The following is a 17254-nucleotide window of genomic DNA, read 5'->3' as shown; positions in this document are numbered from 1 at the left end:
AATAATTAAAAATTCACATTGGCCAACCTAACAAAACTCTGACCCAAATTAATTCATTATATGCATCCCAAACATCAAAATGCTTACATTTCTACTTGTATTATGCTTGGATTAATAAAAATAACAGACTTTCTCCCTTACACGAATGGAATTACATCTCATCTTTCTTGATCATCAAGCTAAGCCCCAATGTCATTGGTCAAGCTTGTCAATTACATTCCGATGTTCCATTACACTAATCCTTATGTCATCAGGGAGTCCTCGTGCCTAGAGTAATATGGAATGATAAAGACCCTAATGGTGTAAATCTTGAATCGTAATATTTGGGCATATGCCTCAATTCACGTCGTTCCCTCTCTCCACCAAAAGATTCATCCGCGATCATTCAAAGAATGATATCAATACTCGATCAACTAATTTTCTTTCTTCGTATTTGTCCAAGCATTGGAGCGGTGCCTATGATTATCGCTTCCACGTGCTTTAACTCAACAGCCTTGTTTATGCTCGCCAAACAAAAGCAAATAATCATACAAGACATAGATTAATGGAAGGAAAGACATGAGTGATAAGTCTAAGTTCGCTAGTGCGGGTCTTCATAAGTCTGCAAAGTTCATGAAAGAACCTATAACTTAATTCTCTACAAGGTAGAAAACTAAAATAATATGCACACTAGCCTCAAATATTTGGTTGCATGCGGTTTACATACTGCGAAAGCCCTTATTCCATAAGAAGAAGAAACGAGAAGCTAAATATGAATAAATAAATAAAGAAAGATATAAAAACTAAGGTGAAATCAAGAACAAGAGAGGAGTTGAGTGGCTAGCAACTCTCACATTTCCAAATTTTATGAGCTAGCTTAACAGAAACAAAGGAAAATTCGTGTGGGCATATCTAATCGCACTCCGACCCAATTTATTCATTATATGCATCCAAAATATCAAAATGTTTGCATTTTGACTTATATTAATCCAAATCAATATAGTTTCTCCCTTATGCTTGTCGATTTGCATCTCCTACTGCTTGATCATCAAGTCATGCCCTAATGCCATCGGTCAAGATTATCAATTATTTTCCTATGGTTCCTTAATGATAATAAGAGGAAATTTGTGTGGGCATACCTAATAACACTTCGACCTAATATACTTCATTGTATGCCTCCAAAACATCAAAAGCAATATGATTTCTCCCTTACATACATGGATTTATATCTCGTCCTACTTGATCATCAAGCTAAGCCCCAATGCTACTAGTCAAGCTTGTCAATTGTGTTCTTATGATTCCTTACACCAATCCTTGTGCCATTAGATGTCCTCGCGCTTAGAGGAATAAGGAATGATGGAGATCCCAATGACATAAATCCTGAATCAGAATATTTGGGCATCCCTCAATTCTCATCGTTCCCCCTATCCTACAAAAGATTTGTTTCCAATAATTCAAATAATGATATCACTACTTAATCAACTAATGTTCTTTCTTCGCATTCGGCTAAGTACTGGGTCAGTGCCTATGATTGCCGCTTCCATGAGGTTTCTCTCAACAATCGAGTTTATGCTCCCTAAATAAAACCAAACCATCATACCAGACAAAGATGAGTTAACTAGTCAACAAATCTTGTAGTCTTAAATTTTATGGGTCAGAATAACAAAAATGAGGAAGAATTCGTGTAGGCATACCGAATATTGGAGCGTGCCTCGATTCTCAGCGTTCCTTCTTTCCTCTAAAAGATTCATCCACAATCATTCGGGGAATGATATTAGTACACGATCAACTAAATTTCTTTCTTCGCATTCCACATGCTTTCACTTAATACTCGTGTTTATGATCCCCATATAAAACCATACCAACTTACTATATAGAGATTAGAAAGAGAGACATAAAAGAAATAAAAGATGAGAATATAGGTAGGATTTCATATCCAATAAGGAAAGAAATCACATGTTTTTTCTCTTTCATATAGCTAAGCGTAAGGATCAAATCGAATTTATTTAAACATAAGCGTAGAGAAAGAAGACAAGCGAAAAGAAGGACGTGAGGGATAAGTCTATTTTTGCCAGCGGCAGTGTTGATAAGTCCATAAATTTCTTGAAAGAACCCATAACTTGATCTCTTGCAAGGTAGAAAACTAAAATATTATGCTCATTAGCCTCAAGTATTCAGTTGCATGCGGTTTTTATAGTGCAAAAGCCCTTATTCCGTAAGAAGAGGAGATTAGAAGCTAAATATGAATAAATAAAGAAAGGAAGATTAATAAACTAAAGTGAAATCAAGAACCAGAGAGGAGTTGCCTAGGCAACAACTCTAGTAGTCCCAAATTTTATGAGCTAGCTTAATAAAAATAAGGGTAAATTTAGGTGGGCCTACCTAAAAACACTCCGACCCAAATTACTTCATTATATGCATTTCAGATATCAAAGCACTCAAATTTCAGCTTGTATTACGCTTGGATTAATTGAAAATAACATGATTTCTCCCTTATGCACTTGGATTTATGTCTCTCCTACTTGATCATCAAGCTATCCCCCAGTGCCATTGGTCAAGGTTATTAATTGCATTCCTATGATTCCTTACACCCAACCTTGCGTCGTCAAGAGTCCTCATGCCTAGAGGAACAATGAAGGATGGAGATCCTAATAGTGTAAATCCTAAATCAGAATATTTAGGCGTGCCATGATTCTCGGCATTCCCTTTTTCCTCTAAAAGATTCTTCCATAATCATTCAGAGAATGATTGATATGAATCAAACTAGCAAAATGAATCCTACTCCAACAAGGAGTCTTGACGATGCAAATCCTACTAGCTCAAGGAATCCTAATCCTGCAAGGAGTCCTGATGATATTAGAAGTTCAGGTAATGAAAGGAATCCTAATTCAGCTAGAATTCCTAATTTAACTAGGAGTTCTAGTTCGATTCAAATTGCAAGTTAATAAGCTTATCCAAGAAAATTAGGCTAAGGACACATCAAGGCTTGAAGAATTGGATTTATGTTCAAGGCTCATTAATCTAATTCAGTCTATTAGGCTTGAATGAATCTAATTGTGATTAGAAAGACCAAAAAAGCTGAATTGGAGCATATGAAGACTTTGGGCCTAACTTAGCTTATGTTATGAGGCCCATCTATATGACTTTTGTAAACTAGGATTTGATGTCTTATTTTTGACGAGCACACATATATTTTAACCTAATTAGGACTTTGTTTAAGTTATCTATTTTAGTTAGGAAGGTTATCTTTATCCTAGATCAGATGTAAATCCTTATTAGTTAAGATTTAGGGTTTTCTAAGTCCTATATAAGCCTAGTATGAGTTTTGATGTAATAAATTAAAAAGTTGAAGTTGAAGTCCAAGTTAGAAATTGAATAATAATTGGTATTTTTACTTTAAAGGTTGTCTACTTTGATCATCTTCTTGTGGAGTGTTTCAAAATTGGGATTTAGGAACAAGTTTTCTAAATTCTAATTCTTGATCATCTTTCTAAGTAATCTATTTTCTTAGCATTCTTAGGGGTTGAACCAAATTGTATCTTGGGGTTTTCATGTTAATGTGTTAGGGGTTCACAATTCAAAAGGGGTTCTCAAGCTTATTCATGAAGGTTTTGTATTAATAAGATCAATACACGGTCGGAAGAACGTAAGAGATAAGTCTATGCTCATGAGCGTGAGTGTTGATAAGTCCATAAAGCTCTTGAAAACTAAAATAATTTGCTCATTAGCCTTTCACGGGTGCTTTTTATAGTGCAAAAGTCCTAATCTTATAAGAAGAAGAAACTAGAATCTAAATATGAATAAATAAATGAAGAAAGATGAATAAAGTGAAGTCAAATCAAGAATGAGAAAGGAGTTGACTGGTAAAAAATTCTTGTAGTTCTAAATTTTATGAGCCAGCTTAACAGAAACAAAGGGAAATTCGCCTATGCCTAAATAACACTCTTGTCAAAATTACTTCATTCTATGCATCCCAAACATAAAAAAATCTCACGTTCTCGCTTGTATTACACTTAGATTTATTGAATATAACATGACTTCTCCCTTACATGCATGGATTTATGTCTCGTCCTAATTGATCATCAAATTTGGGACTATGAGAGTTGTTAACCAGTCCTTATGGCAATCCTTGTGTCATAAGGAGTCCTCGTGCCTTGAGGAATAAGGAATGATGGAGATCCCAAATTTTATGAACCAACTAAATGAAAATAAGGGAAACTTCATGTGGACCTACCTAATAACACTCCAAACCAAATTAATTAATTATATGCCTCCCAAAAATCAAAGAGCTTGCATTCTTAATTATATTACGCTTGAAATCATTGATAACATTATGATTTCTCCCTTACGGGCGTGGATTTACGTCTCATCTTGCTTGATGTTAAAGCTAAGCCCCAATGCCACCATTCAAACTTATCAATTGTGTTTCTATGATTCCTTAAGCCAATCCTTGGGTCATCATGTGTCATCGTGCTAAGAGGAATAAGGAATGATGGAGATCCTAATGGTGCAAATCCTGAATCAAAATATTTGTTTATGCTTGACTCTCATCGTTCCCTCTTTCCTCCAAAAGATTCATCTACGATCATTCGGAGAATAATATCAATACTCAGTCAACTAATTTTCTTTCTTTGCATTCGTCTAAAAATTGGATCAATGTCTATAATTGCCGCTTCCACGCACTTTCGCTCAAGAGTGGTGTTTATGCTCCCCAAATAAAATCAAACCATCATAATGGACAAAGAAGAGTTGACTAGTCAACAACTCTCGTTGTCCCAAATTTCCTAAGGTAGAATAATGAAAACAAGGAAATATTCGTGTGGGCATACCTAATAACACGTTGGCCAAAATTGCATAATTATGTGTGTCACAAACATCAAAATGCATGCATTCCTGCTTGGATTAATCGAAAGCAACATGATTTTACGCGTATAGGTTTGTGTCTCGTCCTACTAGATCATCAAGTCACGCATCAATGCCACTAGTCAAGCTTGTCAATTGTATTCCCAAGATTCCTTACGCTTGTGTCACTACAAGTCCTCATGCCTAAAGGAACATGGAATGATTGATAGGGAACCTCCATGAATAAGCTTGAGAACCCCTTTCGAATTACGGACCCGAACACGTTAACATGAAAATCCCAAGAACCAATTCGGTTCAACCTCTAAGAAAGGTTAGAAGATAGATTTCTTAGAAAGATGATTAAGAATTTGAGCCTAAGGAAAACTAAGTCTCTTAAACCCCAATTCCAAGTACACCACAAGGATAGATCAACTACTTGATAAGTAAGGTTTTGCATTCAAACAAGAACATAAAACCTAACCTATATCAAAGGATTGGACCTATATGCAAGTTTGATTTCATTGCCCAAGATCTATCTAGAACCATATCAATGGAAACCTTAGACCCTTCAAGTATATTGAACTATCAAACCTAGAGTATTAAAGGTAGAAGACGCCATAATTTAGTATGGATTATAAATTGATAAGTCAGATTTAAATGCCATAAATAATAAATTGCTTGATAAGTTTGAATTAGCTCTAAACAAGAACTAAGAATATAGTATAAACTCACAAAATATATTAATCATTAATCAATCAATGAACTTGAAAATTCATACTAGGCATTGGATCAGTGCTTATGATTGTCGCTTCCATGTGCTTTCACTAAACACTCGTACTTATGCTCCTAAATAAAATAAAACCATTATGTTAGATAGAGACTAGAAAGAGAGGCATAAAACAAATGAACAAAATGAGAAAATAGGTAAGCTTTTGGATCCAATAAGGAAAGAAATCACAAGTGCTTTGTTCTCTTCTATACAACTAAGTGTAAGGATCAAATCAAATTCATTTAAACACAAGAGCATATTAAAAACACAAAAGAATAAAAGGATGTGAGCGATAAGTCTATGTTCACTAGCGCGAGCATTGATAACTTCACAACATTCTTGAAAGAACCGATAACTTGATTTCCCACAAGTTATTACACTGAAATAATATGCTAACTCGCCAAAAGTAGCATGCAGTTTTTATAATTTGAAGCCCTCATTCCATAAGACAAAGAAACTAGAAGATAAATTTGAATAAATAAATAAAGAAATATGGATAAACTAAAGTCAAATCAAGAACTAGAGAGTAGATGACTAGGCAACAACTCTTATGATCCTAAATTTCATGAGCCAACTTAATAAAAATAAGGGAAAATTAGCATGGGCGTACCTACGCTTGGATTAATTTAAACAATATAATTTCTCCCTTATGGGCATGCATTTACATCTCCTACTTGATTAATTAAGAATCACAAGAATGCAATTGACAAGCTTGATTAGTGGTATTGAGGCGTGACTTGATGATTAAGCAGCACGAGATGCAAATCTACACTTGTAAGGGAGAAATCATGCTGTTGTTCATTAATACAAGCGGGAATGCATGCATTTTGATGTTTATGAGGCATATAGTGAAGTAAATTGAGCTAGAGTAGTATTAGGTACACCCATGCAAAATTAACATTGTTGCCATTAAGGAATCATGGGAACATAATTGACAAGTTTCACTTGATTTCTATTACTTGATTTCCTGCAAGGTAGAAAACTGAAATAATATGCTCATTAGCCTCAAGTATTCAGTTGCATGTGGTTTTTATAGTGTGAAAGCCTTCATTCCATAAGAAGAAGAAACTAAATGCTAAATATGAATAAATAAATATAGAAAGATAAATAAACTAAAGTCAAATCAAGAAGGAGAGAGGAGTTGACTGGGTAACAACTCTTGTAGTCCTAAATTTTATGAGCCATCTTAACAAAAATAAGGGTAAATTCGAGTGGGCCTACCTAAAAACACTATGACCCAAGTTACTTCGTTGTATGCATTTCAGACATCAGAGCACTTGAATTTCGGCCAGTATTACACTTGGATTAATTGAAAACAACATTAGTTCTACCTTACATGCATGGATTTATGTCTCATTCTGGTTGATCGTCAAGGTAATCCCTAACGCCAGCGGTCAAGCTTGTAAATTACGCTCCCATGTTTCCTTATGCCAATCCTTGCGTCATCAAGAGTCCTCGTCCTTGAAGGAGCAAGGAATGATGGAGATCCCAATGGTACAAATTGGGAATAAAAATATTTGTGATGAAAACCTATTTAGCACAAGGAATTATACTCCAACAAGAAAACCTAATGATGCAAATCCTACTAGCTCAAGGAATCCTACTTCAACAAGGAGTCCTAATTCCACTAGGAATCCTAATCCAGTAAAGAGTTCTAATGATATTAGAGTTCAAGCGACAAAAGGAATCCTATTTCCACTAGGAATCCTAGTCCGATTCAAAGTCCAAGTGAGATTAGGCTTAATCAAGATAATGGGCCTCAAGATACTCTTATCAACTCAATCCAACAAATGGAGGCATGATCAAGACAAGATAAGCCTAAGATAATCAACTCGAGCTATTTCGAGTCCAATACTAAAGAATAGGACGCATATCACATATTACTTAAGCCCAATTGTCATGTTTATTTTATGGACTAGGGTTGGACATCTTAGAAGTATTTATTCATTTTAAGAAGTCTTTTATTTATTAAGAGTCTTGTTTTGAGTTATCCTTTTAGTTTAGGGATTATGTTCCTAGTCTTATTGTTGTTTGCTTCCTTATCATTATAGAATTACGTTTCTTTAAGGCCTATATAAGCTAGTACGAATTTCTATGTAAAGGGAATTGTGAATATTGATTATTTTGGAGTTAATTTCCTTCTTTTGGTCTTTATGAACTTGGTGAATTTATGTTAAACTGCCTTTAATTCTTTATAATTAAGGTTTTTAAATACAAGTTATTTAAGGGTCATGTTGGGAGTTAGAGTTTCTTTGCTTGATTAGGTGAATGATCCTTGGTGAAGACATCAATAATGAATACGGTTTTGGCACAAGTTAGCCAGTTCGTGTATATTTGGGCGTGCCTTGATTCTTGTCATCCTCTTTTTCCTCCAAAAGATTCATCTACGATCATTTGGAGAATGATATCAATAAACGATCAACTAATTTTCTTTCTTCGCATTCGTCGAAGCATTAAATCGGTGACTTTAATTGCCGCTTCCACGTGCTTTCATTGAACACTCGTGTTTATGCTTCCAAATAAAATGAAACCATCATACTAGACAAAGATTAGAAAGAGAGACACAAAATAAAAAAAATGAAAAGTTTGGTAGGAGTTCAGATCTGATAAGGAAAGCAATCACAAGTTCTTTATTCTCTTTCATATGGCTAATCGTTAGGATCAAATGGAATTGATTTAAACATAAGGGTAGACAAAGAATACAAGAGAAAGGATGGGCGTGAGGATAAGTCTACCCTCACTAGCGCAAGTGTTGATTAAGTCTAAACAGTTCTTCACAAAACCCATAACTTGATTTCCCAAAAGGGAGAAAATTGAAAAATTACGCCCACTAGCCTCAAGTATTCAGTTACATGTGGTTTTTATAGTGCGAAACCCTCATTCCATAAGAAGAAGAAATTAGATCCTAAATATGAATAAATAAATATAAAAATATAAATAAACTAAAGTCAAATGAAGAACGAGAGAGGAGTTGGCTGGGCAACAACTCTTGTAGTCCTAGATTTTTATGAGCAAGCTTAACAAAAACAATGGTAAATTCACATGGGCCTACCTAAAAATATCCCGACCCAAATTACTTCATTGTATGCATTTCAGACATTAAAGCGCTCGAATTCGAACTAGTATTATGCTTGGATTAATTGAAAACAATATGAGTTCTGCCTGACATGCATGGATTTATGTCTCATCCTCCTTGATCATCAAGGTAATCCCCAATACCAGTAGTCAAGCTTGTCAATTGCACTCTCATGTTTCCTTATGCCAATGCTTGTACCATCTGGAGTCCTCATCCTTAGGGGAGCAAAGAATGATGGAGATCCCAATGGTGCAAATCATAAATAAGAATATTTGTAATGAGAACCCATATAGCACAAGGAATTCTACACCAACAAGAAAACCTAATAATGCAAATCCTACTTGCTCAAGGAATCCTACTTCAACAAGGAGTCCTAATTCCATTAGGAATCCTAATCCAGCAAGGAGTTCTACTGATATTAGGAGTCCAAGCGAGGAAAGGAATCCTATTTCCATTAGGAATCCTAGTCCGATTCAAAGTCCAAGTGAGATTAGGCTTAATCAAGATAACGGACCTCAAGATATTCTTATCAACTCAATGCAACATGTGGAGGCATAATCAAGACAAGATAAGCCCAAGATAATCAAATCAAGCTAATTGGAGTCCAATACTCAAGAACGGGCTGCATATCACATGTTACTTAAGCCCAATTGTCATGTTTTTTATATGGACTAGGATTGGACGAATTTAGAAGTATTTGTTCATTTAAAGAAGCCTTTTAATTATTAGGAGTCTTGTTTTGAGTTATTCTTTTAGTTTAGGAGTTCTATTCCTAGTCTTATTGTTGTTTGCTTCCTTATCATTATAGAATTAGGTTTCTTTAAGGCCTATATAAACTAGTACGAATTTCTATGTAAGGGGAGTTGTTGAATATTGTTTATCTTGGAGTTAATTCTCTTCTTTTGTTCTTTATGGACTTGGTGAATTTATCAAGTAAATACTTGGTATTTTTCAAACTTCGTTTAACTTAAACTTATGTTTATGCTAAACAACCTTTAATTCTTTATAATTAAGGTTCTTAAGTATAAGTTATTTAAGGGTCCTGTTAGGAATTAAAGTTTCTTTGCTTGATTAGATGAATGATTTTTGGTGAAGACATCAACATTGAATACGGGTTTGCCACAAGTTAGTTAGCTCGTATCAATTTGGGCGTGCCTTGATTCTCGTTGTTCCCTCTTTCCTCCAAAAGATTCGTCTATGATTATTCGGAGAATGATATCAATACACGATTAACTAATTTTCTTCCTTCACATTCATCAAAGCATTAGATCAGTACCTATGATTGACGCTTCCATTCAACACTCGTGTTTATGCTCCCAAATAAAATCAAACCATCATACTAGACAGGGATTAGAAAGAGAGACACAAAATAAATAAATAAAAATGAGAATATCAATAGGATTCCAGATCCGATAAGAAAGCAATCATAAGTTCTTTGTTCTCTTTCATATGGCTAATCATAAGGATCAAATGGAATTGATTTAAACACAAGGGTAGATAAAGTACATAAGAGAATGGATGGACATGAGGATAAGTCTATGCTCACAAGCGCGAGGGTTGATTAAGTCCATAAAGTTCTTGAAAGAACCCATAACTTGATTTTTCGCAAGGTAGAAAACTGAAATCATATGCCCATTAAGTTTTTGTTTTATGTGGTTCTTATAGTGCGAAAGCCCTCATTCCATAAGAAGAAGAAACACCAAATCACTTTAAGAGCACGCCCAAGTAGGGCCCAGAAAACGGAGGACATTTCTATGTTAGTGGGGATTTCCTAGCAGATTATAAAGTTGATCAATAGAATTAGAACCTAAAGAAAACTAAATCCTTTAAACCCTAATCCTAGCACGCCACAAAGATAGATCAAAATTTGGATAAATGTTAAGTGCATTCAACAAGAATACAAGAATTCAAGCAAAGGTTGCTAGAATAATGAAATATCATTAATAATCAAAACTTAAAGTAACATATGGCTTAGTTCAAGTTAAATAGACTTGAAACAAACCCTAGAAGAAAACTAATAGGAAAAAGACTATTCTGCCCTAAATAAACTTAATAAAACTAAACCAAGGCCTACAAGCATGTTTCGACCTTAATTGGTTCTTCATGGGCTTGAACCTTCAATAGATTGAATAAAGCCCAATCTTGATGCTCTTTAATAGTTATGGATCTTGGGCCTTCAAATGGACTCTCCTTGCTAGCCCAATCTTGTATATAACCATTTAAGGCTTGTTACAACTTCTTGGCTCTAGTAAAGCCCAATCTTGATGCTCTTTAATAGTTATGGATCTTGGGCCTTCAAATGGACTCTCCTTGCTAGCCCAATCTTGTATATAACCATTTAAGGCTTGTTACAACTTCTTGGCTCTAGACCTTGTAGCAAGCTTAGCCTGTCTTTAGCATTCTTAGCTTTCCTTATGTGCTCCTCAAAGCCAATCATCTTCAAGCTTTTCTTGTGCTAGCCCATCCATATCACGAACCTAGACTTATGCTCACGTCCTTCCTTTCTTTTATGTTCTTCGTCTACCCTTTTATTTAAATCAATTCGAATTGATCCTTACACGTAGAGATAGAAAAGAATAAAGAACTTGCTATGTCTTTCCTTATCGGATCCAAAATCCAAACTATGTTCTCATTTATTCATTCCTTTTTCATCTCTTTCTAATCTATGTCTTATTTTATGGTTTAGTTTATTTAGCAAGCATAAACAGGAGTGTTGTGTGTAGAAGCGACAATCATAAGCACTGATCCAATGCTTGGACAAATGCAAAGAAACAAATTAGTTGATCGAGTATTGATATTATTCTTTGAATGATCATGGAAGAATCTTTTGGAAGAAAGAGGGAATACCGAGAATTGAGGCACGCCTAAATTTTCTGATTTAGGATTTGCAACATTGGGATATCCATCATTCCTTGTTCCTCTAGGCAGGAGGACTCTCGATGACACAAGGATTGACGTAAGGAATCATGGGAATGCAATTGACAAGTTTAATTAGTAGCATTAGGGCTTAGCTTGATGATCAAGCAAGATGAAACATAAATCCACACGCATTAGAGAGATATCATGTTGGTTTTGATTAATCCAAGTGTAATTTGAGTGGGAATACAAGCGTTTTGATGTTTGGAATGCATATAAAGAATTAATTTGAGTCGGGGTGTTATTAGGTAGGCCCTCGCAGATTTTCCCTTATTTTCGTTAAGTTATGATATGGAACCTCCACAAATAAGCTAGAGAACCCATTTTGAAATGTGGTTGCCCAACACATTGACATGAAAACCCCAAGAACCAATTTGGTTCAACCTCTAAGAAAGGTTAGAAGATAGATTTCTTAGAAAGATGATTAAGAATTAAAACCTAAGGAAAACTAACACCTTTAAACCCCAATTCCAAGTATGTCACAAGGATAGATCAACTCCTTGATAAGTAAGAATTGCACTCAAACAAGAACACAAAGACAAAGCAAACAAGCTTTAAGGTAAAAACACCAATTATCATTCAACTTCAACTTTTTTCTACATCAAAATTTGTACTAGCCTTATATAGGACTTAGAAAACCCTAAATCTTAACTAATAAGGATTTACATCTCATCTAAGATAAGGATAACATTAAATTCATGTGTCCGCCTAAAATAAGCCATAAGATCCTAATTTACAAAAGTAATATAGATGGGCCTCATAATATAAGCCAAGTTAGGCCCAAAGTCTTCTTGTGTTCCAATTCAGCTTCTTTAGTCTTTTTAAGCCCCATTAAATTCATTCAACCCAATAAATTGAATTAGATTAATGAGCCTTGAACTTAAATCCAGTTCTTCAAGCCATGTGTCCTTAGCCCAAATGTCTTGGATAAGCTCATTGACTTGTAATTTGAATCGAACACGGACTCCTAGTTGATTTAGGATTCCTTTTATTGCTTATACTCTTAATATCATCAGGACTTCTTATAGGATTATGATTCCTAGTTGAGTCAGGACACAACTAGAAAGGAAGGACGTGAGCGATAAGTCTATGCTCTCTAGCACGAGTGTTGATAAGTCCATAAAGTTCTTGAAAGAACCTATAACTTGATATCCTGTAAGGTAGAAAATTGAAATAATATGCTCATTAGCCTCAACTATTCAGCTGCATTCATTTTTATAATACGAAAGTCCTCATTCCATTAGAAAAAATAGACTATAAGCTAAATATGAATAAACCGAATTCAAATCAAGAACGAGAAAGGAGTTGACTGGTGAACAACTCTCCTAGTCCTAAATTTTATAAGCTAGCTTAACAAAAATAAGGAGAAATTCGCATAGGCCTACCTAATAACATTCCAACCCAAATTACTTCATTATATGATTCTTACATTAGTTTAATCATGAACATGTGTAACTAATCTTATTAAACCCATTTTGTGGTGATCTTTAGCCATGCTAGGCTTTTTTGTGCTTAAGTGATTAGATTGTTGATTTAAGATTGTAGTTTTCATTCAAGTATAATGAAATCTATTGTTTCTTCTTCATTGTTGAATCAATTTGAGAACTCCTTTGTAATTGAGAAATTCAATTGAGTTTGGACAACTGCTTGTGGTAATAACTTATTGGAATAAGAACTGGACATTCTTATTAGCGGTAATTTAGAGATTAATGCTATTCTAAAATCAATTGTTAGGAAGAGATTCCAACTTTAGATCTTTAGAATTAGGAATTGGTTAATTCAAGAGAGAGGCCAATTCATTTAAGAAATTATCTACAGATTGCAATTCTTAATCAATCAATTTATAAATTATTGTTTTTAAGCCGGCTAGCTAACAGGATCCCCAATTGGGTTAACTCATCTCATTGTCTTTTTCAAACTTCCATTCCCTTTTTTTAATTTTAGTTTTCATTTGCATTCTCAATCATTTTTAGTTAATAATCTTCACCACCCTTTGATCGGTTAGATAATAAGAATAGCATACTAATAGTAGCTTCTCAATTCCCGTGGGATACGACATTGATACTTGTCAAAGCTAAATTACATTCGATAGGGGCACTTGCTTGTAGATTGCTAGTCGTGTTTAGTGAAGCATCAAGTTTTTTTGTGCCGTTGACAGGGACTGTTTTGGGAAATATTGTGAATTGTGTGTTCTTGTTAATTTAGCCATTAATTCTTTATTCTTTATTTATTTTTATATTATTTATTTCCTTTATTCATTTGTGTTGTTGGTTATTCATTGTTTCAGTTAGTTATTACCAAGAGATGCAATCCTGATCTAGTAGACTCTTTACTAGAACTAGAGCGATCCTTCAAGAAGTTAAGGAAGTGGTTGAACGTAGAGGAGGAAGAGATTCAGGTTGGGAAAGCCGTAGATGAGAGTGAACCAAGAGAAACTACAATGGAGATGGCAGACGCCAATAACAACAATAAGAATAACTGGACAATCTATGATTTTGCGAAACCATCACTAGAGAGGACACGAACATGCATTAAAAGACCAGCTGTCGCTGCTAATAATTTTGAAGTAAAGCCTAATGTGATTTAGATGCTGCAACAAACAATTCCATTCGAAAGCTTGCCAGAGAGGATCCCAATGTGCATATAGCGAGTTTCTTGGAGCTTTATGATACCTTCAAGATTAATGGGAAAACAGATGATGCAATTCATCTCTGCTTGTTTTCATTTTCTTTGAGGATAAAGTAAAGTGGTGGCTATAGTCGCTACCTTCAAACACTATCACTACTTGTGACTATTTTGCAGAGAAATTTCTGTTTTAATTTCCTCCCTCTAAAACTGTTAAGCTTAAAAATGACATCTGCTTTTTTGTAGTTTGACGATGAGTCGATGTACGACACCTAGGAGTGCTACAAGGACCTACTATGATGCTGCCCACACCATGAACTACCAATCTGGTTATAGGTATAAACTTTTTATAATGGTTTGAATTTGGCTACTAAGTAGATGGTAGATGCAGCTGCAGGTGGTTCTTTGAGTAGCAAGACACGAGAGTAAGCCCAAAGCTTGATAGAGGAGATGGCTAGAAATAATTACTAGTGGCACACTACTAGGAGTAGGATGGGACATCAAGGGAGTGTACACCAGTTCGATGCTACTACAGCCTTGGCGGCTCAAGTGAAGTTATTATCTAAGAAAATTAATCAACTCTAGATGCCTGTCCAAGCAGCTCAAGCTAGTTGTGAGTTTTATGGTGGCTTGCATTTCAGTAGTAACTGTATGTCGGGAGGTATGTTTGCTTCTTCTTCATCTAACTATTGCTTCTTCTTCATCTAACCATGAACAAGTGGACTATATAGGGAGTAAGCCTAGGCAGTAAAAGAACTCCTATAGCAACACTTACAATTCGGGATGGAGCAATCATCTAAACTTCGGATGGAGGAACAACAACAACTAGGGGCCATTAGTTTCGCAACTACATCAAGAACCGCAACAATTTATTCTTCTACCTCAATCTCCTCAGACTCAATAGAGAAAGCCTAGCTTAGAGGAGCTAATGATCAAGTTTGTGTCCATTTCATAGACTAGATTCCAGCAGATGGACACAACTCTTATAAATCAATAGGCCTCCATTTAGAACCTGGAGAATCTAATAGGTCAGATTTTTAAGATGTTGGCTGAGAGGCAGCCGGGGACCTTGTCTAGCAATATAGAGTCCAACCCGAGAGAGCATGTGAATGCAATCAGTTTTTGCGGTCAGGTAAGTATATTCCCAGTTCTTCTCCTGTTTCTAATAATGATGTTGATGCATAGGTAGATTCAAGGAGAAAGGTTGAAGATAACAAGACGAAGGACCTAGAGAAGGAATAGGCAAAGAAGATTCCATTGAGGGAATACCAGCCCAAAATTTTGTACCCTGCTGGGTTGAAGCAGGCGTAAGTCTAGCAGCCATTTGGTAAATTTCTTGATGTATTTAAACAACTACACGTAAACTTACTTTTTGTTGAAGCTATTTCGTAGATGCCTAGGTATGTGAAGTTCTTAAAGGAGATCCTTAGCAACAAAAGGATGTTTGAGGACTTGGCATTTATGATGCGAAACGAGGAATGTTCAGTGATTTACTAGAACAAGTTATCAGAAAAGAAACATGATCCAGGGAGTTTTACTATCCCTTGTGTTAGTTCGTCGGCCAGTAAGGCCGTGGTTTTTAAGGTAGGCCTGTGGGAGGCCGATCTGGGAGCAAAGTTTAGAGTCAGGCTTCATGCTTTCAACAGTGAGGCTGTGGGCAGGCGAGAGTGTTCACCCTCACTCATCAGGATGCATGAGCCTCTAATGTTATGGTGTCAGGTATTATTCCTGTATGCTATTCTAAAGCTAGAGTTTTGTTAGACCCTAGAGCTACCCATTCCTTTGTATCGCCTAATTTTGTTTTAAGATTGGATGTCCAACTGGTTAGACTTCAGGTTCCGATTTCAGTCACTACGCCTTTAAGTGACGCCTTAAAGATCGATGTTGTGTTTCCATCGTGTTCAGTGCTAGTTGAGGGTCAGGATTTAGTTGCCAATTTAATTATGTTGGACATAATGGATTTCGATGTAATTTTGGGAATGGATTGGTTGGTCATGCATTATGCCATGTTGGACTGAGGGGAAAAGTGAGTAACTTTTTGAATCCCGGGGGGCTCAGAGTTTCATTTTAAAGGTGAGCAGGTACCTACTCCATCAAATCTCGTGTCAACCATTATAGCTAGGTGGATGCTTTGTCATGGGTGTCAGGGATACCTCGGCAGAAAGAGGTAGTGTTGAGGACGTTCAGGTGGTCTATGAGTTTCCCGATGTATTTCTAGAAGAGCTCCAGGATATAGAGTTCTGCATCGACCATGTACTGGGCAAGACACCTATTTCTTTGCCGCCCTACCGAATGGTATCAGACGGGTTAAAGAAGTTGAAGGAGTAGTTGCAGGACCTCTTGGATAAGGGTGTTATCAAACCCAATACATCTTCGTGGGGTGCTCCTGTTCTGTTCGTGAAGAAGAAGGATGGTACCTTGCGCCTCTGTATTGATTACCGGTAGCTGAATAAAGTGACGATTCATAACAAGTATCCACTTCCTCGCATCGATGATCTATTCGATCAACTTCAAAGGGCCGCATGCTTCTCCAAGATTGATTTGCGATCGGGGTATCACCAGTTAAGGATCCGTGAGGAAGACATTCCAAAGACAGCGTTTAGGACGTGTTTTGGGCATTATGAGTTCCTAATAATGTCGTTTGGACTCATTAATGCTCCTGCAGCCTTCGTGGATATGATGAATCGGTTGTTCAAGCCATTCCTGGATCGTTTTATCATTGTATTCATTGATGATATCTTGGTGTACTACAGAAGTGAAGAGGAGCACGTGTGGCATCTAAGGATGGTACTTCAGATGTTGAAGGAGCATCAGTTGTATGGTAAGTTCTCAAAGTGCGAGTTTTGTTTAGAAAGTGTTGCTTTTCTTCGACATGTTGTATGTAGAGAGGGTATTCAAGTAAACCCCAAGAAAATAGAGGTGGTGACTGACTAGTATAGACTGACCACAATGACTAAGGTGCGTAGCTTTCTAGGATTATCAGGCTACTACTGTCGATTGGTGCAACACTTCTCAAGGATAGCAGCACCTTTGACTAAGCTAACTTA

The 17254-nt window shown here is 35.9% G+C and overlaps 1 protein-coding gene across 1 annotated transcript; it reads left to right on the top strand.

Annotated features, from left to right (window-relative positions):
* Window positions 1-15916: 15916 nt before the first annotated feature.
* On the top strand, window positions 15917-16535 carry LOC125369518. Its single transcript, XM_048372287.1, has 2 exons — window positions 15917-16194; window positions 16355-16535. Exons 1-2 carry the CDS (start codon window positions 15917-15919, stop codon window positions 16533-16535), a joined length of 459 nt encoding a protein of 152 aa, XP_048228244.1.
* The last annotated feature ends 719 nt before the right edge of the window (window positions 16536-17254 follow it).

This window comes from Ricinus communis, chromosome 3 (assembly GCF_019578655.1).
Source record: "Ricinus communis isolate WT05 ecotype wild-type chromosome 3, ASM1957865v1, whole genome shotgun sequence".
NCBI lineage: Eukaryota > Viridiplantae > Streptophyta > Magnoliopsida > Malpighiales > Euphorbiaceae > Ricinus > Ricinus communis.
This window is presented reverse-complemented; position numbering and strand designations above follow the sequence as displayed.